This window comes from Hippoglossus hippoglossus, chromosome 6, assembly GCF_009819705.1.
Source record: "Hippoglossus hippoglossus isolate fHipHip1 chromosome 6, fHipHip1.pri, whole genome shotgun sequence".
NCBI lineage: Eukaryota > Metazoa > Chordata > Actinopteri > Pleuronectiformes > Pleuronectidae > Hippoglossus > Hippoglossus hippoglossus.
Genome location: NC_047156.1, coordinates 10,437,554 through 10,462,775, shown reverse-complemented (window position 1 = coordinate 10,462,775; position 25,222 = coordinate 10,437,554). Strand labels below are relative to the sequence as shown.

The following is a 25,222-nucleotide window of genomic DNA, read 5'->3' as shown; positions in this document are numbered from 1 at the left end:
TATGTCCCTCATATTAGCCTTGGAACATTAGGTAGATAAAATATATTTTAAGGTTTGATTGTAGAAAATGTATGAAAAAGTTGGTGAATCTTGGGGCTAAAATGAAACAGTGCTTCTAAAATCCTGGTGCTGTTTTTAATTTCTGGAAAACACCCAATGATTTTCTATTACAGACCAAATGACAGTAAATGTGTATAAAATAATGCACAAAGACATTTAGGATTTGTCTTTGGATGCAATGCAACCTTTAACGTTCTATCTTGGATTTAAATATTTAATTAATGAATAGAATGTCTCTTAGTAAAGCTTAAACCTCCGCCAAGGCCCAATAGTCCCCTTAAATGTAATCAAGATGGACCAAACATTTTTTTTCAAAAGCCCCGTCAAGCTATGTTAAAGAAAGTAAAGAAAAACCTGCATCCGCCCCTTGAATCCACACCTAAAGTCAATGGGTTCTTCATTGGCTCGTACTCCACCCTCAGTAGATTTTGGATAATCCCCCTAAAGGACAGACAAACAGCAATGACACATAACCTCCTCAATTGAGTTTCATTGTGTGTTATAGCTGGATTAAAACAGGTACAGAATATCCGTTAACAATAGGGAACTGCAACAAGATTATTACGAGTGTATTTAGTTTGAGAGCAGCAGGGGTCAGGAAGAAAACGAGAGGAAGGCCAATCCAGGATAAGAAAGAGAAAATCTACACAATTTAGAATAAAACGACAAATCATCTGCAGTTTAAACAAAAGTACCGATCAATCAAACGAGGACCAAACGTTTCCCTTTGTCTCTGAGGCGTTAGTCTGGGTTGGGGCCGTCTGAGCCGTCAGCGGCTGATATGCGTTGATCGTGTTTCAATACGAGTGTGATGAGAGTCCATTATGGCCGCCTGCAGAGGATGTGAGGTTAAGTGGTGCCAGTGGACGCAAAGAGAGGAAGGAGGGAGGCCGACACACTGACAGCTGGTGCGGGTGATTAGACCTTGTAGTGATGCAGAGACGGCATCAAAGCTCTTTAGGGAGAATCCCTGAACAGGGAGGAGGCAAGGACACACACACACACACACACACACACACACACACACACACACACACACACACACACACACACACACACACACACACACACACACACACACACACACACAACCCCCCTCTGACCGGTGGTAATACAAGAGAATGAGGGGTGTCGTTAGATTAGATCGGGTGTGGAAGTTAATGGATCCCCTCATTAATCTCTTACACTAATGGCTGTTTATCAGTGTGTCAACTGTTCCTCTGCAGTAAGTGTATGTTCTTGTGTTGCTTTGTCTGTTACAATAAATATATTTCAAACACATATCAACTGCATGGTGAGTTTCAATTCATAGGATTATGCAGAAGTGGTGAAAAGTGGCCTGAAAGTCAGAGAGACTGAGCCAGAGTTGGGTGCAGGCACACGATTTATTGTTTACCTGATTTATTTATTGTCACTTTGGTGAAACATGAAGCGTTTGAGGTAAAATAGTGAAGTATATGTTTTAATTATCAGAAAGAGGAAGAGGAGGAGGAGGAGGAGGAAGAGGAAATGGTGGTATATGTTACTCACCTTCAGTCTGATGTCCCACAAAAGTACAGTGTACAGTTCAGTAAGGACCTTCAGCCATTACACACACAGACACACACACACAGACACACACACACACACACACACACACACACACACACACACACACACACACACACACACACACACACACACACACAAACACAAGGAGGCGCTGGATTACAGTAATCCAGGAACAGGGGGGGTATTTTTAGTTCTTCATGATCAGAGGCAGACAGGGTGCAGCAATCGAGGAAAACAGATAATGATTCTCATATGAGCAGCAGTTAATTACATAGCGTCTGGCAGGAGCCCACTCCAACGTCCACAGCTCGTTCTGCAAGTGAAGCTTCTGTCTGGATCAGAAAGTGTTTTGTGAACTGATATTAAATCAAACTACAACTTCAAATGGCTTCAAAACAACCAGTTGTAGTATTAAAATGAATCTGAACTGTCAATGTACCTATCATAGGAGGTCACTAAAATAAAGAGCTGACTATGATATATAGGAAACTGATGATTATTTTAAGTGTTGAATTACATGTAAAGATATTTAAACTGATTTTACAGCAGAGAGGAAGAATAATCTACATCTTGATCATGTGTAGTTTCCAATTATCACCACAATAATGATGTGATAAATACTAGTATAGATAATATCTATACTATATACATATTGTAATTCTTACCTGAGACTATGATATATGATGTTTTGTATGTGGACTCTATGGAGATGCAGCATGTTGTTTATTTCTTATTCATTCAGTTTGTCTGTTTTACAGAATTAATAACTGGAATCTGTTTTCACCATTAAAGTCATATTTCTTACAAAAAGCTCAGTCTGGACATTTATTATTTAAGCGTGATCTTTTTATGTTTAAATGCACAGCACCTCAAACACAGACCCTTTTCATTCACCACAGATAACTGGGATGTGTGTTGACATCGTCACATCATGAAGATTTAATGTTGAAGACATGTTTAAGTTTAGGATAAAGTTAAGTTGAGGTCAAGTTTAGGTTTAGGTTAGACAAGTAAGGTTAAGGTCTCCAAGAGAGTGTGAATGGGTGTGTGTGTGTGTGTGTGTGTGTGTGTGTGTGTGTGTGTGTGTGTGTGTGTGTGTGTGTGTGTGTGTGTGTGTGTTTGTGTGCGTAAACATCTAAGTGTGTTAGATGCTCATAGAAGGAAAGTAGCATTGAAATTATGACCATTGTTATGATCAATCAAAGAAATGAATGCTCCTACGCCCCCTAGCGGGCAAAACAGTCTCCCATAATTGCTGGATCACCAAGCCATTTATCATTATTTAGAGTTAGAACAAAACAATCTTTATTTTATCGAAGCCCATTTCTGCCACTGTGATGACATTTAAAAAAAATTCTGTAAATCATTATAATGACAAACCTTCTCAAAAGTATGACTTAGTATCTCATAGTTATGACCTAGAATGTCATACATTTATCAAATATATGAATGTTATTCATAAAACATGTATTTTAAAAGTTTTTAAAACCTGACACTCTGTTCTTTGCATTCTGTATTCTCTCATTTATTCCGTGATTTTTAAAGGGGCCAAAATAAAGTTGATTCAACTCAAAGGTGAGTTTTAAATGCTTAATATTGAATTTTATTTTTGAATGGGATTAATGTGAGTTGCTTTGTTTACAAACACATACAATTAAGTTCAATACAACCACTTTCAGCGTATTATATAGAGGACAGATGCTAAGTCATAATTTTGAGAAAGTTTGTCATTAAAATGGCCGACCTCTATCTTTATTAAAGGTCGGCCATTGAGGATCTTTATTGTTTTCATCACAGTGGCGGAATTGGGCTTCCATAATATTTATAGGGTTTGTACTTGAGACTGTTTCTGACACCAAACAAAGAAAAACACTGTTTTGACTGTTACACATTTACACATTTTCTGATACACATTTAACTTTATTGTTTTAATAGAATTATGAGACAGAAACACAACGAGAGGCTTTAAATAAGGACAAAACTAAAAATATTAAGTCATAGGGCATGTGATCATTAGACTATTTTATGTGTATTAATGTGTATATATGTTCTTTTCTCAGTAATTTGGTTAAATTGATTCCTGCTCCAGTCAATGAGTGTCATTATCTTTGATTCGAAGTGAAGATAATAAAACATTCAGCTCTTTGTGTTTCTCTTTACATTTTGTTAAGTATATTCTGGATTTACTGTCTAACTAGGAGCAGTTTGACACATGAAACAGATGCAACCACACAGACACACAGAAAAACAAGTGACGTCAACATGAAAGTGATCTTCAGACAGGAGGGGGCGCCAGTGCTCTGCCCACAGGACTGGGAGTAACATGAAAATCCACCAGAGCTTGTCTGAAGAGCTTCTGTCCTTCAGCTTCACAAGTTAATACCTGTTTAAATATATATTTATCAAATACAAAAAGTCCAACGTGTGTATTATTTGTGTGAGGACCAGAGTTCATGTCCTCACCTGTAGTAGTTTGGTTTGAAGGGCCCTTGTTTGCTGATGCCGAGGTACTTGGCCTGATCCTCATTCAGCTCTGTGAGGTGAGCCTCAAATGTCGGCAGGTGAAGACTGGCCACGTACTCATCTGAAAAGGATACACTTCATTATGTTTAAGTCCACTCAACCTTCTGCCTGAATACACCAGGAGAACGATAACGGTGTGTGTTTCAGGGTGTTTGAGCAGAGGACTTGCCGATCTTCTTGGGCAGCAGGTAGACGTCCTGTTTGTATCGTCCCTCTGGAGCGTTGTACAGCTCTATGAGAGCCAGCGCCTGAAACAAAGTCCCTGTGAGCACGTGTACAGGTGACTTCTGATACACGTGAAGAAGAGTGAAGAGATCCCTGTGTTCTTTTATTAAGTTAATCCATAAAAAATACGTATTATTGTACCTGAGTTGTAGCAGTGATGGAGAGGACAAACGACGGCACCGTGGAGCAGCTCAGATTCAGCAGACGGCCCTGAGAGGAAGAATTGAAGACTGAAAATAACATAAAGAATATGACAGAACCCATTGATCATAACCTCACGGATTGTGTATTGAAGAAAGACAAACTTTAACTAGAGGGGCATTCAGAGTCATGTTAAGGAAACTGAAAAAAAAATCCTGGTTCTTTCCAGATGTGGATCAGATCACACAAGACCTGATCTGTCCAGTAGATTTAGCTTAATCCTGACAGACAAACAAACAAGCAGATGAAAACATATCAGAGGTAAAAAATGTTCAGGGAAATCTGTTCTTGCTGCTCGACTCATCAGCACCGAGCCCTTCAACCACAGAGGGCAGTGATATGGAAAACACCATGTGAGGGTTAGACACAACTTCCACACAGTTGTGAAGTAGGCCACTGCAGTATTAATACTTTTAAATAAAGTTCTGTTAAAGAAGAACTGAACAGACTTAAAAAAAAAAAAAGTTCACAGACTATGGAGTTCACAGACTATGGAGTACCCAATGTAGTTGAGATCTAATTCAGTGTTGTTAGCTGTGTAATAAACAGGAGAGCCAGTTAATTAGAGCAGCTTCTTGAGCCCCTTCAGGATGTTTATACTTCTCAGTAAATGTGTTTTCTGTGTATTATTCCCTTGGTAGTGTTGTGTGATAATTACAGCACTAACAGCATCATCACCTCAGCCAGCAGGACAATTCTCTTGCCATCGGGCCAGATCACGTGGTCCACCTGAGGCCTCACATGCTCCCACCTCAGCTCCGCAGCCTGCAAACTCACCTGGGAGGCGAATGTTTCACACACACACGACCATGTCAACATATAAAGATCTACACACACATATAAAACACACACAGGATCCCACGCAATCAATGTTTTTTACCAAATCTATCTCGGTGTTGGAGTGTCCCATGTTGCAGACGATGCAGCCGTTCTTCATTCTGTCCAGATGTTCCCTCCCCACCACGTTTTTGTTCCCTGCAGAGAAGTATAGATTAAATAAAGCCTGATGAAAATAGACATTAATGTGATGTATTCTATCGATATTCTCATTAAGAGTACTGATTGTAAAAGTCACCGGTGCAGGTGATGATCACGTCCACCTGTCGGACCACCTCACTCAGTTTAATCACTCTGAAGCCGTCCATGCTGAGGAGGGGAGGATTAGAGAATGGGATTTATTTAGCAGATTTCCAGATGTTTGGCTATAGTGTGCGACAGAGGGAAACACTTCACATCTGTGCTGATAAAAGCTTCCTCCACTCATACCAGGCCTGAAGGGCACAAATGGGATCCACCTCTGTGACGTACAGGACAGCACCCAGTGCTCTGAGGGCGGCGGAGCAACCTTTACCAACCTGCGCGGAGGAAGAAGAAGAAAGAAGAGACAGTTGCTTAAATTTAAACTTAATAATTTCTCTTTTTTATTTAAGACTGGAGTTACCCTGAAGCAGTTGTACTGACCTCACCGTAGCCACACACCACCACCTGTTTTCCTCCAAACATGACGTCAGTGGTTCTCTTCAACCTGAGGGAAGAGTTCAACAGTCAGATCACTGCCCCAGTGTTTGTACCTGTTTATCGTCACAACACAAGTCCTCACCCGTCCAGTATGGACTCCTTGCAGCAGTACAGGTTGTCAAACTTCTGCTTGGTCACTGAGTCGTTCACATTGATGGCCGGGATGCACAGTCTGCCAGCCTTAGACAGCTGGTACAACCTGAAACAGTCGCGGACACACGTGTGAGCTGGAGAATAACGTGCAGAAAAAGACTGGAGCATTGTGGGAAACTAACCGATAAACTCCCGTAACACTTTCCTCCACGATGCCTTTGACCTTCTTGAACAGACTCAGGTACTTCTTATAGATCCAGTGGGTCAGGTCGCCTCCGTCATCCAGAATCTGACAAGGGAGACAAAGACAGATAAACTCTGCAACTGCACAATCTTTGTAGCTGTTAAACACAAATTAAAGGTACCGTTCACCAACATTTAATAAAGTATATTTCAAATCGATAGGTTTTGTTTGATTTATAGGGATTTGAAGATATTGATTGTTTGAAAGCCATAAATGGAATGAACACTTTTTTTGCTTAAAGTGCTAAAACATCAGAAAATTAGCAACGTTTTAATAAATAAATATAAAATATTTGGTTTTAAGTTCTAGGTAAAAAGAATAGTAATTAAGTTTAATAACATTTTTTAGTTAACTGTGTCAAAGAGCTGCACAGTTATTGTTTGGTGCCCTTCACACTCACAGTACCATGTTTGGCTGCCAGGTCTCTGCACCGACACATTGGTCAATACACCACCAGAAGTCATCCTCTGACTCTCCTCTCCACGCAAACACTGAGGTGCCTGAGAGGTTAATGAGAGGCAAAGAGAGTGGGATGAGAAGGAAAAGAGAAAGGGAAGAAAAACGGAGGAGCAGCAGGTAAACATCTGTTTGTACCTCCTTCAGCCAGAGCAGCAGCAGCAGCGTTCTGCGTGGAGAAGATGTTACAGGCCGCCCAGCGACACTGAGCCCCCAACGCACTCAGAGTCTCAATCAGCACCTGTAAGATCATATGTTCAACTTCTATCAGTCCTCCTAATCATAATAATAATCATAATGACAACATTTATATAGCACCTTTAAAAGCAGGGTCTACAAAGTCGTGTGACAGACAAAATGCATTCACGCTGATCATGTAAAAGCAGTAAATACAATGTGTGTGTGTGTGTGTGTGTGTCTGTGTGTGTCTGTGTGTTGCACTGACCGCCGTCTGTGCAGTGATGTGTGTGCAGCCCACAACTTTGGCTCCGGCCAGAGGTTTCTCTCCACCTGCTCTTTTCCTCAGGACCATCAGTGCTGGCATTTCTAAATGCCACAGACAGAGTCAGCACAGACATCATGAACAGTCTTCATAAATGATAAATATTTTTGTATTTATGACATTTTATCTCTCTTTCTTACATAAATAGGGGGATTGTGTGTTTTCACCTTGTTGTGCGATCTCTATCTCTCTGCGTCCAGACTCAGCCTGCTTGATGTTTTTGATGCAGAAGTCTGAAAGGCCTTTGGAAGTCTTCTGAACTTTGCCTTTGGGAGATGACTCATCCTCGGAGCTGTCGCTGCACACTGCACCACAGAAATTAGATATTGTGTATAAAAATCATCAGCTGATATACAACAACATCTTTCAACAAACATGTTTATAGCAATGCAGAGACGCCTGGTTTGTTGGAAAGCTTGTAATTGATTCTGGTTGTGTTGTTTTGATGCCATGTTTGGTATCAGACTCCAACCAGGTGAGTCTTTCCTCTGAGCCTTTTGAAAATGAGCCTTTTGCACAAACCCACCAAATTAAAGAGACGTCATTCTTCAGAGGACCTTTCCTTTTAATTAAGATTTAGCTGAGGGAGAAAGCAGGGAGGCTAATCCTCAAGGCCTGTAGTTCTCGTGCTGCTGGGATCAGAACCAGCTCAGTTTATATATCAAAGACATGTGATTAGAATTAAGTGTGTGTGTGAGAGTGTGTGAGTGTGTGTGTGTGTGTGTGTGTGTGTGTGTCTGCATGTTTCCATACCTGAGCTGTGGCTGTCTGTAGACGACTGTGAGATGGAGTGGGACAGAGAGCGATGACCTGTCTTGTTGGGACGTTTGTTGAATTCTTGCTTCTGGTCAGTGAGCTGTATTTGCTGTGGAGACAAAAATAAAGAGAGACACAAACACACAGAATAAACAGGATGAGAAAGAGGCCTTCAGCTGTTATTCCACTGCAGGTCACAACATGATGATGCAGACACACTTGCACAGAAGCCCCTCACATCACAGCAGATTTTCTATTAACCCCCATAATTCTCATGAATCTCCTCCTCGTGTCCTGACTCCTCGCTGAGTCTGTTGCTGTCTCACCGTCCAGTGTGGCTGTCTGAAGGCTGCGCTGCTGCCACACGGATCCCACTTGGCCATGTTGGCTCCCTGGCTGCCGAGTCAGACTCTGCTGCCTGAGCCTGAGCTGTCCGGCTCCAATGAGGGGGGCATGGCATGCACACCCCCCAGACACACCCCCAAACCGACCCCACCCCCCAAAAGTACACACTCTGCAAGTTTGTGTACAGAACTACTGTATATAGGCCTATACTCCTACACACATACACATGGATTGAGTGAAGGCATTTCGTTAAAGGGATCCTCCACCACTTAAACATGTAAAGATGAGTTGAGGTACAGGGAGCAGTAACCTGTTGGTGTAAAGTGATGTGTGGCTCTGGAGGAATCATGGTGATAACATCAGGGTTGTTGTGGCATCAGCTCGGAGACAAATTTACAAACTGGCCATGTAGTTTGAAAGATGTGGGAATTAGGTCAAATGAAAGATGCTGTTGAATCGCATTCTGGGAAACGTAGGATCCAGTTTGAGTTTAAAAGTCAGCTAATGTCTTAGCTGCACAGTTTTTAACCATTTTGGTCAAGTGCTCCAACTTTATGAGAGAGCAATGTTAAATTGCTGGAATAAACTTTAAAGGGGTCTAATGAGTAGTAATCAGAGTTGGGAGGTTTATACTTTTTAAATGTATTTAACTACAGATTACTGAATACATGCCATTTAATTTAAGGTTTTCTGTTAGATTACTCGTGGTACATTTTTAATACTTTTGATTAGTTCCACATTTTCTTTTATTATCATTGCATGTAATAGTGTGATGAATGTGGTATTAACTTATTACCCTGGACTGACCCTGATTATGATGTTTAATCAGGCATAAAGGATGATGACTCCATTTTATCTTGACCTTTTTCATTTTCCACAGCATTACGTTGCAGTTAAAACATTGAAGTTGCCGAGCAACTAATCCTCAAACACCAGAAAAGGCTGTTAATACCTTGTCTGTTTTTCCTACAGCTTTAAATGGGTGAAAAAGAGAGAATTATATAAATCTGTGATGCTGCACACTGCGAGGAGGTTACTCGGACACCAACAGGCTGTAGTTCTCAAATTACTGTTTATACATTCCAAGACATTTAGGAGATAAGTTGTTAAAAGTAAAGAAGCTACACATCATGCATGTTGTTTAAAGATTGGTCTCGACAATTTGTTTGTTTGGTCGATCTGCTATTGCTAATCAACACAGCTAACTACACAACTACCCACTACTTTTATATTTTTAGACATTTAAACAATAATCTATTGATTTTCGAATGTCACTGTATTCTGATTAGCATCTATTTAAGATGTTACAGTAACTCAATACGTTCTGTTGATTTAGCGTTGCAAACGTGTGAAGCTAAGAGTAAGTGACATGGAAACATTATAATGATAAAGAGGTGACCCTGAATGAAAACTCAAATACAGTATCAAGTCAATTATTGGAGGTTCATCCCATCAGCCAAAACGACTGATATTTCCAGGTATTTCAGAAATATTTCTTGCAGCAAACTTTTCTTCTCTCATGTGACATTCATTACAGATGCATAAGTGAAGAAAGTGACGCTGCTCCTCAAACTGAGCCTTCAAGTCCTCGTTAGCAACAATTAAACCTGAGAACTGTGGACATCTGAAAGGAGGATTTCTGTGGAGCAGCTTTCTGCTCCCCTCTGACTTTCTGTTATTAGATCACATGAGATCCCAGAGGTCACCACAGTGGCAAGGTGACACAGTGAGCTCAAGCTGAGGTAATCAATTAACAAAGATTGGAAAAAAATCCCCTTACCCCTTGAACCCCAACATGCTTCACTAAGGTTGGGTGACAATTGTTTCAGGTTGATTTAATCTATATGCAACAATATTTTAAAAAGACAGTTAAAAGACAGACTTTTGTCAAATTTAACTTTTGAGTAATGATCACTTGAAAACAAACATACAGCAGCAGGTTCTTACTCAAGCAGCCGCTTAATGTTTAACACAAAAAGTCATTAAGCTGTGACTTGGAGCAGAGTGAAAGTTAACTTAATGGTCACAGAACTGACAGTTTGAATTCAAGGTTGGCTACTGTGAAAGTACAATGAAAAGACAATCATTATTTTGTGGTTGTGAAAACAGACTTTTCAGAGAACAATTGTGCATTGAGTTGCTGTTTTTTAAGCACAAATAATAACTACGGCTGTTTACTTTCTTTTTCCACATTCCTCTGCTTTTCTATTACAAGAAAACTCACAGTTGAAGTAGTGAATGAAAAAACAATAATTATTTTGTGGTTGTGAAAACAGATTCTTCAGAGATCAATGTCGCATTGATTTGCTGTTTCAAGCACAAATAAAGACTCAGGCTGTTCCCTTTCTTTTTCCACATTACTCTGCTTTTCTATAACAAGAAAACTCAAGGTTGTAGTAGTCTAAAAAAGCAAGTATAAAGGGCAGTTTTTATACACAAGTATTCCCATTAAAACAGCCTCTACCTGAAGGTCTGACTTGCTGCCCTTCAAAATAAAACTCCAATTACCTTTTCTTATGAAAGTGCCTCTAAGTACCTTGATACAGATGGACTGCACTGCCTCCTGGTCCTTGGCTTTGGTTATGTTCACTAGACTGTACACTTTCTTCATGCTGGCAGGCTGCTCCCACCCTGACCCTCTGAAAACCCTGCAGTGCTGCGAGCGGATGCTGCTGAATCGATTACACAGTTACACAGAGTGACGCTCTACGCCACACCCGTGCCCCACAGGCCCAGGTGACAGGTGGAGAGAGGACAGAGACAAGAGCGGGGAAGTGAATGGAGTCTTTGTGAGGCTCACAGAGCAGAGAGGAGAAACCGGCTGCAGATGGAGAGAAGGAAGAGAGAGTTCAGTGAACGGATGAATATAAGTATAGGCTCAGTAAAGTGCACTCTGCTCTCAGGCTATATAGGCAGCACATGTATGGCCATACATTCACTTTGTGAGTGAGACAGAAAGAAGAAGGCAGCTCCATGTTAGAAGAAACAGGAAAGTGAAAACAAAACAGAAGCCTTACAGTCGAACAGTCAGTTGAACATTCAGTCAAACAACAGTCATCTTAGGTTTCTGCTAATAAATCAAAGACAATAGAGCTCGAATTTACTGTTGTGTCTTTGCTAAGTGACCCAGCAGCTCTGCAGTGTTACTCTTAAAGGGACATGCCCGGTTCAGACCCACCTCTCCACCTCCGCCCTCTTGTCCAAATATGGTATGAGAACCACAGAGTCAGAAAAGGGCTGACAAACAACAATTCACACAGACATTCACACCTATGATCCCCTAATAACCTCTAGTCTCCATCAGTCTTTGGACTGTGGGAGGAAGTACCAAGAGAAAACCTACGCTGACATGGGAAGAACATGTTACCTTCACATAGGAAAAACCCAAATGAGCTGGGCTTCGAACTGGCAACCTTTTGCACCGCTGTTCCACCATGTCTGTACCTGTGCCTGTTTTAAAGACTGCCCCATTACTGTGCCATTACACTCCAATAGTCAGACTCAAAGAGTTCATTATCAGTATCAAATTTCACAAAACCCTAGTTAAAAGATTTTAAAAAGCAGCATACAACTTTTTTTCTACATATACAGCTGCACTCCTCCAGATCTACAGACAGAGTTGGATGTGTAAATCTGTGTCTTTGTGTCAAACATTGACGGAGGCCTTTCCATAGCAGCTAACATCATTAACAGTCTGAGCATATGCAGATCCACGCTGCCTGTGGGGTCAGACTCATGAAGTTTATCAGTGTCCTTGCTCACCATGTCAGTCTTCAGAGCTTCAGTAACCAGCTCTCCCACCCCAGAGGCCTCATCTCCGTCTCTGTCCTGACCCTGAGGAGACCTCCTGCTCTCTGCCGCCTTCAGCATCTGCAGCAGGTTGGGGCCACATTTCCCTGCCTGATCTGTGGAGCCAGGAGCATCCTCCTCTCCCATCTCTCCATTCAGTCCAGCTCTTAGTTCAGGATAATCCTTAGGTAGAGGCAGGTCCTCCCAGGGAGATCCTGTGTGGTCCTGTTCCTCTGCCATGTCTCCTCTGGCTGCCAGTATTGCAGTGAATTAGAGTCCTGCTCGTATGACTGTGACAGTTGAGCAGGTGATAGCTCAGCCGTATGCTACCCACATGCATGTGGTACTTCCTCCAGCAAAGAGTGTGTTTTTACTCCAAACAGCAGCAGTTCTGGGGTTACTTTGACTAAATGTAAAGTAGATAATTAGTCATGGATGCAGTGTGTACACGGTAAACACTGAAGTGAGCAGAGCTTTTCAACACGGAGCGATATGTAACCTGGAAATGCAAGAATGTGACTCCTGAGTGCGACTAAAGTGCCATCGATGTAGACGTGGACGAGGGCCCTCGTACAGTCTCTGGTGTTGAGAGTCTCTCCAGTTTATGCAAATAAAAAATACTCAATATATTAAGAACCGTGGAGACGCTTCTTGTTTTTGCATTGTCTTTGATAACATCTGATAACAAAGACACACAACAAGCCAAGGGTTACATTATAAACAAACACACACGTGTTTACATTAAACTCCAGCATCAATAGTGGCCTCATGGTCACAGACCACCTGCTTGATGAGTCTAATGATAAAAGACAAGTGTGTCAGACAAAATGGAAAATATGCAGAAATAGACTTCTTGTATTTATCAGGCTTGAATGTTGAAGTTTAACATGTTGAAAGTTGTCAGTTTTGGAAAATCTGTCAGGGAAGGTACGAACACTCAAACAGGTTTTTCTTGCTGTAATCCCTCCTCATGTTTGTATTGGCCATTGAAAGATCTCTTCATACTTTCATTGTAAATAAAAGGACAAAAGCCATCGTTGCCTTTTTATGTTTTTATTTCTGTTTGACTGTTTCTCTGTCTGTTAGCAGGATTACGTAAAAACTACAGAACCAATTTGATTGAAACTTGATAGAAGAAAGGGCTATAGGAGGAACCCATTAACTTCTGGAACAGATTTCATTCAGGAGGCGAATCCAAGTATTATTTTTCACTTTCTTTATCACTTTCTAAATTTCTCAAGAAATAACGCAGAGATCTTGATTAAAAAATAATCGGACTTCTGTAGACTTCTGACATTTAGTGTGGATCTTGATAGTGATCCAGATGTATCTGATCTCGATACATGTTTACACAATATGGTGATAAAGTGGCCCGTCAGTCTCTGAATGTCTTCTGGTTTAAAAAGTCTTCACCAGTCATTGTTTCCCTACTGTGTCGCAGTTGTGGGTAACAGAAAGATAACTTTGTACCAACTGTGGTGGCCGACATTATAGAACCTGTATTTGTTGTTTTATTTGATTAGTTGGATTTTTGTGCTGGAATGTTTTTCTATTCTATTCATTGTCACAAATATTTAATAAATGTGGCACCAGTGCAAACAGCACATGGTTAAAAGTTTTCAAGTTTCCACCAGTGAGCCCTCAGGTGTGGAAGTATCAACAGGAACATGCTCTTTATTCCAGTAGAGGGCGCAAAACTTCCACACAGAGGAGTTTTCCCACAGTGGAGACAGAGAAACCTTCTGTCCATTCTTGTGTCTGTGGTCAGACTGTGGGAGGAATTCAGTTTACTTCCCTTTGTTCTGTTTCTGTGTCTGATGGGAATCAGGATGTTTTCTGACACCCAGTCCAGAGGGTGGAGCAGTGGGAGAGGGACACTGTGTCCTGTCCTGTTCTCTCTCTCTCTCTCTCTAGTCAAATCCTCATTTCTATTCAGTGCAGGAATTTCAGTCTGTGGTGTTAAAACACGAGGTGTATAAAGATATCTCCCTGGGTGGCTGGTGAAATTTTAACTATAGGACCCTTTGTTGATTTTAGGACTGACATTAAAGAAAAATGTATGAGGACTTTTCATGGTTTTGCATGATTGCTTGTCAGCAATTCAATTTAAATATCCTTCACTTTATTGTAAGCTGTTGTGCCCTGTCAGGGTCCTGTATGATAGTTTTCAAGCAATCTGATTGGTCTTTGGGCTGCTTTGATCCGATCACCTGAATTTAACCTTGGGAGCAGATCAGGTGCAGAACACGAGTTACCATGGTAAAGAAGTCAACCGCCATCTTAAACCTGAAAACCCTGAAATCCCAGATTTAAACCTGAAATTACATCACTATCCTCATCCTACTTTATAGTACAGGCTGCTAAGGTGCCTCCACAGAAAAACATGCTAATATGGCCGTCTCTGTTGTTTGTGTTCTTATTCCAAAGTCATCAGGTTCTTTTACAACCAAACTCTGTTGTCGTGTGTAGTAATGAAACCTCAATCAGGCCCTGAGCATTTATTCTTTCCATCAATACGTTTAATCCAGAGCACATTATATAAAGTTTATGACAAAAAAACTGATGCTGTATTAAATGTTTTTGTCATCATGTCTTTTATTTACAGGAAACAGATAATATATAACATGTCAAGACAGAAGGAAAGATCTGGACAAATCTCACATTTAGGCTCATTTCACAACAACATGAATTAATTACAGATGTTATGAGAATAATATGACTTAGTACATTTATCTATAGAGGAGACGCACACACACACACACACGCACACACACACACACACACACACACACACACACACACACACACACACACACACACACACACACACACATATATTCTTTCGTCTTGGGTCAACATGTTTTTTCACTATCACAGCTCAGTGTCACTTTATGCAACAACACAGTGTATTTTTCATATTTGTATGTTTCTTCTTTTTACAGTAGACTTACACTTTTATCACATTAACTACACTTTTAATGCTGAGGTAAAAACAGGTTGCATATTAAACAACATACTGCTCAAGCTCGTGTTGGAGGGATCCTGTCAAACAAGTCATTAGAATTTTTGTATGATTATGAATTTCAAACCCAGGAGAACTCCGGGAATATGTCGAAAAAGAAATGGAGTAAGTGAACAATGAGAACACACCTACTCCGTATTTCACTAGCATGTTCTCTCCAATATTAGTCTCATCTCACAATCACATTATTTTGACTCCATCACACACGTGAGTCAGTGTTTTAACGCTCATCGCGCTGCACGTATTTTCTTGTACCGGCACATAAGCAGGTGCTTGAATGTATTTTTGAAGGTGGCGTTGCAGAGGGCGTAGCAGGCTGGGTTGATGGTACTGTTGATGTAGCAGAGCCAGTAGCCGATGGTCCACAGTGAGTTTGGGATGCAGATGGAGCAGAAGGTGTTGATCAGGACCATCACGTTGTACGGTGTCCACGTGACAACAAAAGCGACCAGGATGGCCATGATGGTGCGCGTCACCTTTTTCTCCCTGGATGAAATGCCCTTCCTCTTCCATTTTGCCACAGCACTCTGCTTTGTTACCTGGAAAATGAGATTGAAAGAAGAAAAACTTTATTTTATTTAGTTTTATCGTATTTTACAAACCTGTATTGGACACGTATACCTATAGATCACACCACACGATTTGTTAGCATGATTTTCGAACCAGCTGACAAATTTTGGAGCCAAATTGGTATTCGATCAGCAGCTCGCCGACACATCACCTAGAATGAATCTGCGACTACTACAGCCCATCAGATTGGACCAGACATACTGGTTGGGGGGTGAAAGATCATGTAGTATATGACCCCCCTGTCGCCAGTCAGTCATGTAGTATGAAATCAACCACTACAAGACTCCCGATCACAAGACAGCAAGTCATGTAGCGTGAACCGCGCAGCGACCCGACGACTTTGGAAATGGTTTAGCGTGAACTTGGTATAAAAGGCAGTGGATCTATCTGTAAAACCAACACGGTTTTGTGGTTTTAGCAAACAAACATTTACCTTAACCAGTGTCCTTGTGACCAGACTTTGCCTGTCCACCCCTGATTTCTGCGGGGATGGAGTTTGATTTGTCCTTTTCCCACCGTTTGATCCTGTCTGTGCTGGCACAGGTACAGCAGACATATCTTTAGATGTAGAAGCTTGGACGCTTTCAGACTCCGCCTGTTCACTCCTCTCTTTCTTGCAGGGACCACCTCCGTTCCGCTGCTGCAACATTTCTTTCTCCTTCCCACCTCCAGCCTCCTCCTGAGGCTCCCTTGTCTCGACGCAGTTGCTCTGGGTCTCACATGTGTCCACCGGGCTGTGAGAGTGGCCTTCCCCCAAACTGGTCCCCGAGGTCTTCCTGCTGTCCCTGCTCATGCGGCTGCGGCTGGCCTTGGAGATGCGCCAGTAGAGGTGGATCATGATGGCCACTGGCAGGTAGAAAGCTGCTATGGCTGTCCCGAATGTAACCGCTGGGTTGGAGAAGAACTGGATGTAGCACTCACCTGACAGCACGGTTCTTCCACCCACTATGAACTGCCAGAACAAGATGGCCGGAGCCCACAGGATGAAGGACAGCACCCAGGCAGCGGCGATCATCAGGCCCGCCATCTTGGTGCTGCGGCGTGCTGGGTAGCTGAGCGGTTTGGTGACACAGAAGTAACGGTCAAAGCTAATGATGAGCAGGTTCATGACCGAGGCGTTGCTGACGACGTAATCAACAGCCAGCCACAGGTCGCAGACCACAGCTCCTAAAGGCCAGTAGCCAATCACAATGTAGACAGTGTAGAGGTTCATGGAGCAGACACCAATAATGAGGTCTGCACAGGCCAGGCTGAACAGGAAGTAGTTGTTGACGGTCTGCAGGTTCCTGTTAACCTTTAGAGAGACAATAAGGAGCCGGCGGTCAGATGCTAATTTTTTTTTGTGAAACGTGAATTATGTTTTCTCTTTTCTATTAGATTACAACTCTTCACAGGGGTGCACACGCTGAAAGTCATATCTCCTAATCTGGCTGTGCTTTTTCAGGTGTTCAGAGATGGACGCTGCAGAAACACACTCGTTAATCACGAATGATCAAAACAAGAAAAAAGTCAAACCTTTATGGAGAGCATGACCAGGATGTTTCCAATGACGGTGATCAGACTCAGAGATCCGGCCACCAGGATGATGAGCACTATCTCCACAGTCGTGTACGGACTCCCAGAGAAGAGGCTGCTGTTGTCGACGCTGCTGATGTTGGCGACGTGGGATGAATTCACGGTCTCCATTCTGTTTCCTGTTGGTTATCCTTCTCATAGATGCTTCAGGCGTGGGTCACATCTGTACAACACCTGGTACTGAGAAGCATAATGAAAGAGTCGGCTTCTATACAACTATTTTTGATACTTCTGACTTTGTGCCAGTGTGTGGTTTTATCCGCCCACTCAGTCCCAGATGGTAAATCATGCGTAACTGAGCGTGTAAACAGCCGGCAGGTGATGGCGTGGTTCTGAGCTTGCAGCTTGGCTCAGGTGTGAAGGACAGACAGGTGGGCAAATAAAGGCTGCAGAAGCTGTGTTTAAATATGAACAGCACACACTCATATCAGGAAATACAAGCTGAAGCTGGTTTGGAGTTTATATGTCAATCTGCAGAGTGGGTGTTGTCTCATATCTGCAAATCAACTGCTACAGTATTATTTAATTTTAGATATGATGCTTCTTGTATAAACTGTATTTAAAAAAAACCTTTTCAACCGACTAATATAAGGTTTCTAACCTTATATTAGTCGGTTGAAAAGGTTTTTTTTACATCTCTATTTTTGTATAAAGATATCAAGAGACCTGAAAGTCTTAACTCTGATCCAATCTGACCAGACAGGGCCACCTATACCTCCAGTGAGTTAATTTAGATTTCCCATTTGGCCTTGAAAGTCACTTAATGCCCTTTGAGAGTATCTCATTTCTGCCTGAGAGCCAATTCAAAAATGTCAAGTTGTTGTTTTGGTCCTGCAGGCATAAATACAAGTCATTTCCTAAAAGCCTCTCTGCTCCTGGATATGAAATAGGTGCTGCCAAGAGTTGCACATTTTGATTTTCATTTGGAAAGCTACTGAATGTTCACGAGTGTCTTGCATGTGTTTATTTGTGTTTGTCTGAGAAACCATGGTTTTAGTGTCAAAGCAGGACAAATTCTCGATGTCTAAATAAATTGTTATGTGCAGAATAATTTGTGCTTAGTGATCAACCTGCTCTGTGAGTTCTGACAGATTTCCTCTGGGGCCACCCACGTTAACAATCCTGCCACTCATGTCGCCGTTAGGTGCTTTGGATAAAAGCATCTACTAAACAATGTATCATATGCAAATGTTCTTTTGTATTCGTAATGGGTTGTGTTTTTAAAATAGCTCCAGTCAGTCAAACTGACAGCAAAACACCACAATTAAGGCAAAGTATCATTCCAGTTAGTATTATGTTAAAAAGGAAAATGTACACAGCATAAACAACTGTGATTAACTGATGTATTCTGATCAGAAAATCAATGTAAAGACACTTAGACGAGACCACGAGGGTTGTTACACACTGCTGAAACCCTGTAAGTGACTCCATTAGACTCCATGATAACAGCGTACTGTACCAGAGATGTTTCCTTCCTGCTTTTACAGATAGACCAAACTTCATTACAGCATCTCTACCAGTATCACTATCATCATGGAACCATTCTGGGGCTTCTGTGTCACAAATGAGAAAAGAGCTCGAGTGTCGGCGTGACCCGACCTTGACAGCTCGTGATTTATATGTGTTTGGGTCATGAGGACATTTTGCTCTTACAGTGAAATTGGATGACATAATATTGTGGCAAATGTAAGAATCAAGGTTATAAGTTAAAGTGCACATGCATTAATTATGTGAACTGGACAACAATCTGTTCACATGACCAGATGGAGGGGATTCAAAAGGTGGAGCTATGAATGGGCCATGTAGCAGTGATAGTTAATACAGGGTATATCTAGGGAATCAGATAAGGTAAACAAAAACCTGTATTAATATTTTTTAATGTAAAGTATAGAAATATTATTGGTCAAAAAGTATCTATTCTGCAGCATAGACCCTGTCAGAGTGTTTACTTTTTCAGTTATGTAAATGGATGAAGAACTAGGCTAATATTACTATTTCTGTAATCGAATTTTACATTTATAAAAGAATATCATCCTCTAAATCGATCATATGTTTTGTTCATAAAATCGTAAAGGTGCTGTAAACTGCCAAAAGCGGTTTGCTGCTGAGAGTGGGTGGGGGTAATGGTTGTTTGGGAAGAGCCTCAGTCGTCATTGTGTTTACGAGACATGAGGCTGTAATATGGCCTCCGAGCAGCGCTGCCTCCTCAGGGCAGAATAAACGCTAGTGCAGTGACTTCCATTATATGGAATGGATGAGCAGGGGCCGCCTGACCAGGGGATAGCTATGTAGCGCAACACAAGGGTTAGCGTCAAGTGAAGGAAGGAAGTTTACTGAACTCACAACTTCTGCTAGATTAGTAAGAAACCTGCTGTTAATGCTAAAGTTGGTGCAGCAGGAAAATAAATAGATTGCCTCAGGAAAAGAGAAAGGTGAGGTCACCTGACCTCGGTAACCTCCGCTTGATGCTAATGGTTCAAGCTAGCACAAGACTCCTCTCGGTCAGAACTGTTAACTTTCAAGAGGCATTGTGGGTAATGTAGGATCCAGGAAGTGTGGAATTAAAAAGATGGATGATGTGTCCTACTCTACTGCATCTGATATGTCAAGTATTTGGTAACAACAGCAGTTAGATAAATGTTTAATTAAAAATTGTGCAACATTTGTAGAGGCAACGTAAAATAGAAATACTAAAGAGGAAGCACCAGTATGTTACAACTCTATTTGAATACAACATTTAAGTAAATCCCTCCTATATGACGATGCTGCTTTGGAGTCCTATTTGGTAAATGTGTTTTTAAGGGGCTATCAATACAGTGAGGTTAATATCAATAATTTAATCAATAATTTGCCAAGTAAAGTTGCAGAACACTTTCTTGGGGCCCCGAGTTGAGATGAATGGGCCCCTCTCAGCGACAGATCCCACTCAGCGACCTATACATCAGCGTTCGATGTATAGGTGTCTTTTGCCCGGGCCCCAAAATTCCTTGAAACGCTCCTGCACCTTTCTGGACTTACTGTCTAATAAGCCTGTGTAAAGATGTTTTTACGTTATGTGATGGCTGTAGAGAGAGAGAGATCAGGGGATCACTACCTGCTCCCAAGCCCACCTACACCTCTCCCCTCCACTCACACTAACAAGACCTGGACCTCCCTTGCTGTTGTTCAGAGCGACTGGAGAGAGTCACAGGGGCCAGCAGTATTTCTTTGACAGGCACAGAGGCATAGTAATTAGATCCAACAGATGCTGCCTGTGTAACAGCTGTACCGGTAATACGCTGCCCGTACTGTAGTTCTCTTCTGGCAGCAGGAGCTCAGCTTTAAAAGCTCTCTGCTCTCTTTGGGGCTTGTTTGCAGGGACAAAGAGCAGCTGTGGAAACACATATGTGAGAGCAGACATTTCACAGTTTCATCAGAAGTCGGACTTAACGACCACAAGGATCAAAGCGATGACTTTTTTAATTGTGTCATCGCGAAATGATTTTATCTCGTAAATGTATTTTATTATTTACTCAGTCTTTTCAGGACAAACACGTCTCTGCCTGGAAATGTCTTCATTTTAGATGTTTGCACTGACGTGACTTCAACCGCAAATTATGTAAAGGTACAAATTACCATAAAGCACATACACTTAGTCTGAGCTATTATTTGACGCTATTTGATTTATAAAAGCAACATTTGACGGGTTGGAAATAGCTTTTTCATGGCAGTATTCTGCAGCAAATGTCCTGATATTGTTGCCCTAGTTACTGTAAGTGGGTTCCCTGTGATTTCAAGAGGAGTGGGAAATTTCACATCAACCTGAGCTTTGGCCTCACACAGCAGTGTAACAGAGAAAAGAAAAAACACTGAATGTACTGCAGGGGAAGTAAAAAAGCTTGAATAATAAATGGAATAGACCATAAAATAAAATAGGAAAAGGGAAAAGATGAAAATGATCAAATGAAAAAAGGAAACTATAGTGCCAGCAGAGGAAGTCCATCTCAGGGTACGTGAGTGGGAGAGAGTTAATGAGCAAAGATTAACAAACCTAACTTGATTTCTTCTCGTAGGCCTCCACAGTTTTCAGGGAGGAGCCGTCTGTTTGAAATCTAATTTACTTTTTAAACACTAACACAGAGTAAGCAGGGGGGATTCCTCGGGAGCAGGGAGACTCTGGAATCCAGATTCAGGATCTGATGCTGCACTGGGGCTGAAACCTTTCAGCTTGGAACAGAAATGAAGATAAACATTTCTGCAGCAGCCTCGGGGGAACAATAAAAACCCAGTTCTACTGTACAATAAATAGAAAGTCAGGAAGTAGAAAAAGTGTGGGGAGGGCAAGATTTCAATCAATAAATTGATTTATCACAATATATTCCTGTAATCCTCGTTTTTTGTAATATAATGACCCCCATAGTATTTATTTTAATTTCTATACTGTCTAGTTTTGTAATGATTGTAGATTCTTTCTCAAGATTATCATTATTTGACTCTTTTTTTTACTTTACAGTAGCAGAAAGATTTGGATGGATACACATGGGATTTGTTTGAAATTCAAAATGTAGCAAATGCACTTTCCAACTTACATATGTGGTAAAACATATATTTGCCCAGCTATAAAGTTGGACAATGCATTTTATAATTTGTATTAACATTTGGAATTGAAATCTCTTTAGAGTCAAGTTAACTTTGGAGGATGTTCCTTAAAAAGCGTCCTTACCTGCAGCAGTTTGGTAGAAATCAGGGAAATGTCGTCTTACCTCGTCTGTGGGGAACGACGCTGACGAGCGGTGTTGGTTTTGTCCATGTTACTGTCACTTCTGTCGACACACTGGAGCAGAGAGAGGAGCAGAAAGTAACCTGACGTGGATGTTGCTCCTCCTCTGACAAGAACCGGTGTGTGTGTGTGTGTGTGTGTGTGTGTGTGTGTGTGTGTGTGTGTGTGTGTGTGTGTGTGTGTGTGTGTGTGTGTGTGTGTGTGTGTGTGTGTGTGTGTGTGTGTGTACCAGACAGACTGAGAGTAGGGAGGGGTTATGAGGTCTATTGGTAACTGTTATGTTAAATCTCTTGAGCTAGGTCCAACATTTTTTATAAACAAGGGACGTAAAGAAACAGACAGAGACGTGTGTTTCAGAACCATGGAGAGCACTAAACTCTACACCCCCACCCCCCCAAATAAAACACATCATGTTCTCATGCACTACAAAGCTGTGGGCGATCATGTGGAAAGAAGTTTGAGTGGCTGCATCGTGAAATAAAATACTAGAGCACTATTAAAAACAAGAGGACACTGCTTTTTCATTGCTGCGGGACGTTAACCTTTAAGCCTCCGCGGTTGTGACCTTTTAACCAAACCGGTGACGCAGGCTGCCCCAGTTGGTGGATGACCTTACTTTGATGGAATTATCGCGGAGAATAACGGACCTTATCCACAAAACAATATTGCAAATGTAAAGAGGAGTGTGTCGTCAAACAAACAGACCTGTGCTGGGCAAGGAAATATACTACATGAGAAAATGATCGTGTGTTTTATATTTGACTGATCTGTGCAGAACTCAATTTTGCTCCCAGTGTATATTATGGAAGTGACAGTAAATGTGATTGTGATGATTTAATGTACTTAGTGTAGGCCGATCACATCAATATTGATCTGTTAGATGATTTTGTGGAACAGAAAACTTGATTTGACTATTTTCTTATGTCAATGTGGTTATGTAGAAAACCCTATTGGTGTGTGCCTATGAGCTCCACATTCGCCGTTTCACCATTTGTCATGAACACAAATCAATATGAGTCTCGATGTCTCCACGAACCAGTGTTTGGTTTCCTGTCTCCTGCAAGCTCCTTGAATTTCCAGGACTCTCTGGGCTTTGCGCATGTATCACTATAAGTTGTAGTCACCTATTTTAATGGTGTAATAGTCAATGACCATGTGAATGTTAAATAGTTTGAGGAATAGTTTGGGAAATACACCTATTTGTTTTCTTGCTGAGAAGAGGCCACGGATCCATTGAATTCACTGTCATGTCCCAACAATAAATATGAAGCTGCAGTCAGTTTGTTACATCTTCTGCTTTTCAGGACAAACACGTCTCTGACTGGGAATCTCTTCATGTTACATGTTCGTACAGATGTGACTTCAACTCACCCAACAACTGGGAATTATGTAAACGTACAATATGTGACCAAGTTATATAAATTTACCAAAAAACTGAAAGACTGGAGACCACGCTGGAAAAACAGGAAAAACAGTCACCAAGAAATAGTCGCACAATCCCAACTTGTCATTTATTGTCCAAAAATGTCAGTAAGTTTGCAATGCAACCAAATGAGAAGCTGGATATTTTTCACGGAAACATTTACTTTTATACTCTTTTTGTGAAGTAGTAAGACCACTTGTATCATACACTGCCATATTTTATGGGGAGTTTCTTGATTCAGTGAAATGCCAAAATATAACTAGAGACATTTTCTTTACCATGCTTCCTCCAGGCAGTTTCCTGTGTGGTTTTAAAACTCAATACTGATCATGGGGGTCGTACAGTCGTGTGTCTTCCTTGCTGGCCACTTGCATTTGTTTTGCAGGGAAACTACATATGAAGGCCTACTCATCCTCACACAGGCACTGAATTAACATCTGCACTATATGCGAATGGGCTGGTTAAAGGTCTCAGTTTCATCAAATACATTAACTGTGCGAGTTTCCAGCAGAGTTACTCAAAAGCTGACCCCCAATCAGAGACGGTCCTGTATACATTCATGAAAATGTTTGGAATTGAAAAGAGAAACCATAAAGGATGCACAGCTTCAGGGCATGTGATGTATATAATGAGTGATATAAGCCATCAGTCACACACACACACACACACACACACACACACACACACACACACACACACACACACACACACACACACACACACACACACTGCCCATTCACACAAATCCTCTCCTTGATCATTACTTTTTAAATATAGACACAAATGTATCATCTTTATAGGAACAATATTCTCACACCATAAATCTTAAGAACCTAAATACATCTCCTAGTGTCGTCACAGTGACAGTAACAGACTTACCCAAGAGTTTTTTTTATTAGCAGTTCTATGTGCACAAGGAATAAATAAGAAAACAGTTTACAATGAAGCTCTCTCCTCTTCACTATATGAAGAAAAAGCCCCTGGGCTGCAGGGAAATGAGGTCATCTGCTCGGGCCCCTGAGCTGCAGTTTGAATGGAGAAGGGCCGCACACAATAGCAGCCTCACATTTCCTGAAATGTACTGGTGCGTTCAGTTTATTAACAAAGCCGTGGAGTTCATAAAAAGTGTATCTGAGGGAGAGGGAAAACTTCAAAAGTCGCACAGCACAAATTTAGCTTTTCTCACAATCTTTGATTTATTTCTCTCTGTGCATAATGACACACCATGCGCTCATATGCAAATGTGACTGAAACTTTTGTGTAACTCTCGTCAGGACCAGGAGCCAAGTGGGACCGTATAATCTCTCGGTTCATCAAAGACAGATTATAATTCATTATTGTGTCCATTTGGGATCTGGATAACCTGGAATCTGTTTAACTTATCCTAGTAATGTTTTCACTAGTGTGTTTCATCTTAATTGTGCTAATTGTTGTTTTCTTTACCCTAGAATGGGCCCTTTATATTTAAATACTTTATATTTACATCGGGAGCGGGTCCTCTCCACCTTTTGAGTTTTTATGAAAACTGAAGGCTACAGCAGGTTCTCTGTCATGTTTGGGAGGGGAGGGTGAGGTGCAACATGCAACTTCACCACTAGATGTCACTAAAC

At 41.4% G+C, this 25,222-nt stretch overlaps 2 protein-coding genes and 1 long non-coding RNA gene across 7 annotated transcripts; 1 reads left to right on the top strand and 2 right to left on the bottom strand.

Moving 5' to 3' along the window:
• The first annotated feature begins 3,553 nt into the window (after positions 1–3,553).
• On the top strand, positions 3,554–22,118 carry LOC117763543. The gene is made up of 4 exons (XR_004614181.1): positions 3,554–3,678; positions 6,789–6,798; positions 12,685–12,691; positions 22,108–22,118. It is a non-coding gene; the product is annotated as an uncharacterized LOC117763543 (long non-coding RNA).
• LOC117763541 (S-adenosylhomocysteine hydrolase-like protein 1) lies at positions 3,669–12,590 on the bottom strand. Of its 4 annotated transcripts, none has more exons than XM_034588742.1 (17): positions 12,237–12,590; positions 8,127–8,238; positions 7,541–7,678; positions 7,317–7,417; positions 7,010–7,112; positions 6,821–6,915; positions 6,354–6,460; positions 6,161–6,277; positions 6,022–6,085; positions 5,827–5,915; positions 5,636–5,706; positions 5,441–5,535; positions 5,239–5,337; positions 4,501–4,569; positions 4,304–4,382; positions 4,075–4,195; positions 3,669–3,994 (listed from the first exon to the last, which is right to left on the bottom strand). In XM_034588742.1, exons 1-17 carry the CDS (start codon positions 12,501–12,503, stop codon positions 3,988–3,990), a joined length of 1,734 nt encoding a protein of 577 aa, XP_034444633.1. In that variant the 5' UTR covers positions 12,504–12,590; the 3' UTR covers positions 3,669–3,987. The 4 variants fall into 4 exon arrangements, with proteins under 4 accessions (XP_034444633.1, XP_034444636.1, XP_034444637.1 ...); XM_034588745.1 differs by lacking the exon at positions 12,237–12,590 and adding an exon at positions 11,011–11,136; XM_034588746.1 differs by lacking the exon at positions 12,237–12,590 and adding an exon at positions 8,456–8,543.
• On the bottom strand, positions 15,399–22,302 carry LOC117763542 (muscarinic acetylcholine receptor M2-like). 2 transcript variants are annotated; one of them, XM_034588747.1, is made up of 4 exons: positions 22,133–22,302; positions 17,371–17,610; positions 16,289–17,149; positions 15,399–15,824 (listed from the first exon to the last, which is right to left on the bottom strand). In XM_034588747.1, the coding sequence occupies exons 2-4, from the start codon at positions 17,539–17,541 to the stop codon at positions 15,513–15,515; spliced, it is 1,344 nt and encodes a 447-aa protein (XP_034444638.1). In that variant the 5' UTR covers positions 17,542–17,610; positions 22,133–22,302; the 3' UTR covers positions 15,399–15,512. The 2 variants fall into 2 exon arrangements, with proteins under 2 accessions (XP_034444638.1, XP_034444639.1); XM_034588748.1 differs by having other exon boundaries at positions 22,173–22,302.
• Between the last annotated feature and the right edge of the window lie 2,920 nt (positions 22,303–25,222).

What these genes read in the sequence shown, in the direction of transcription:
- LOC117763542 (XM_034588747.1), bottom strand. Translation starts at nt 17,541, where the DNA reads ATGGAGACCGTGAATTCATCCCACGTCGCCAACATCAGCAGCGTCGAC. An exon ending in TGGTCATGCTCTCCATAAAG is followed by an intron (nt 17,150 to 17,370) that starts GTTTGACTTTTT and finishes GTCTCTCTAAAG; the next exon opens with GTTAACAGGAACCTGCAGAC. An exon ending in TCACAAGGACACTGGTTAAG is followed by an intron (nt 15,825 to 16,288) that starts GTAAATGTTTGT and finishes CTCATTTTCCAG; the next exon opens with GTAACAAAGCAGAGTGCTGT.
- LOC117763541 (XM_034588742.1), bottom strand. Translation starts at nt 12,503, where the DNA reads ATGGCAGAGGAACAGGACCACACAGGATCTCCCTGGGAGGACCTGCCT. An exon ending in ATTTGTGCCCTTCAGGCCTG is followed by an intron (nt 5,707 to 5,826) that starts GTATGAGTGGAG and finishes TCCCCTCCTCAG; the next exon opens with CATGGACGGCTTCAGAGTGA. An exon ending in CGTGATCATCACCTGCACCG is followed by an intron (nt 5,536 to 5,635) that starts GTGACTTTTACA and finishes ACTTCTCTGCAG; the next exon opens with GGAACAAAAACGTGGTGGGG.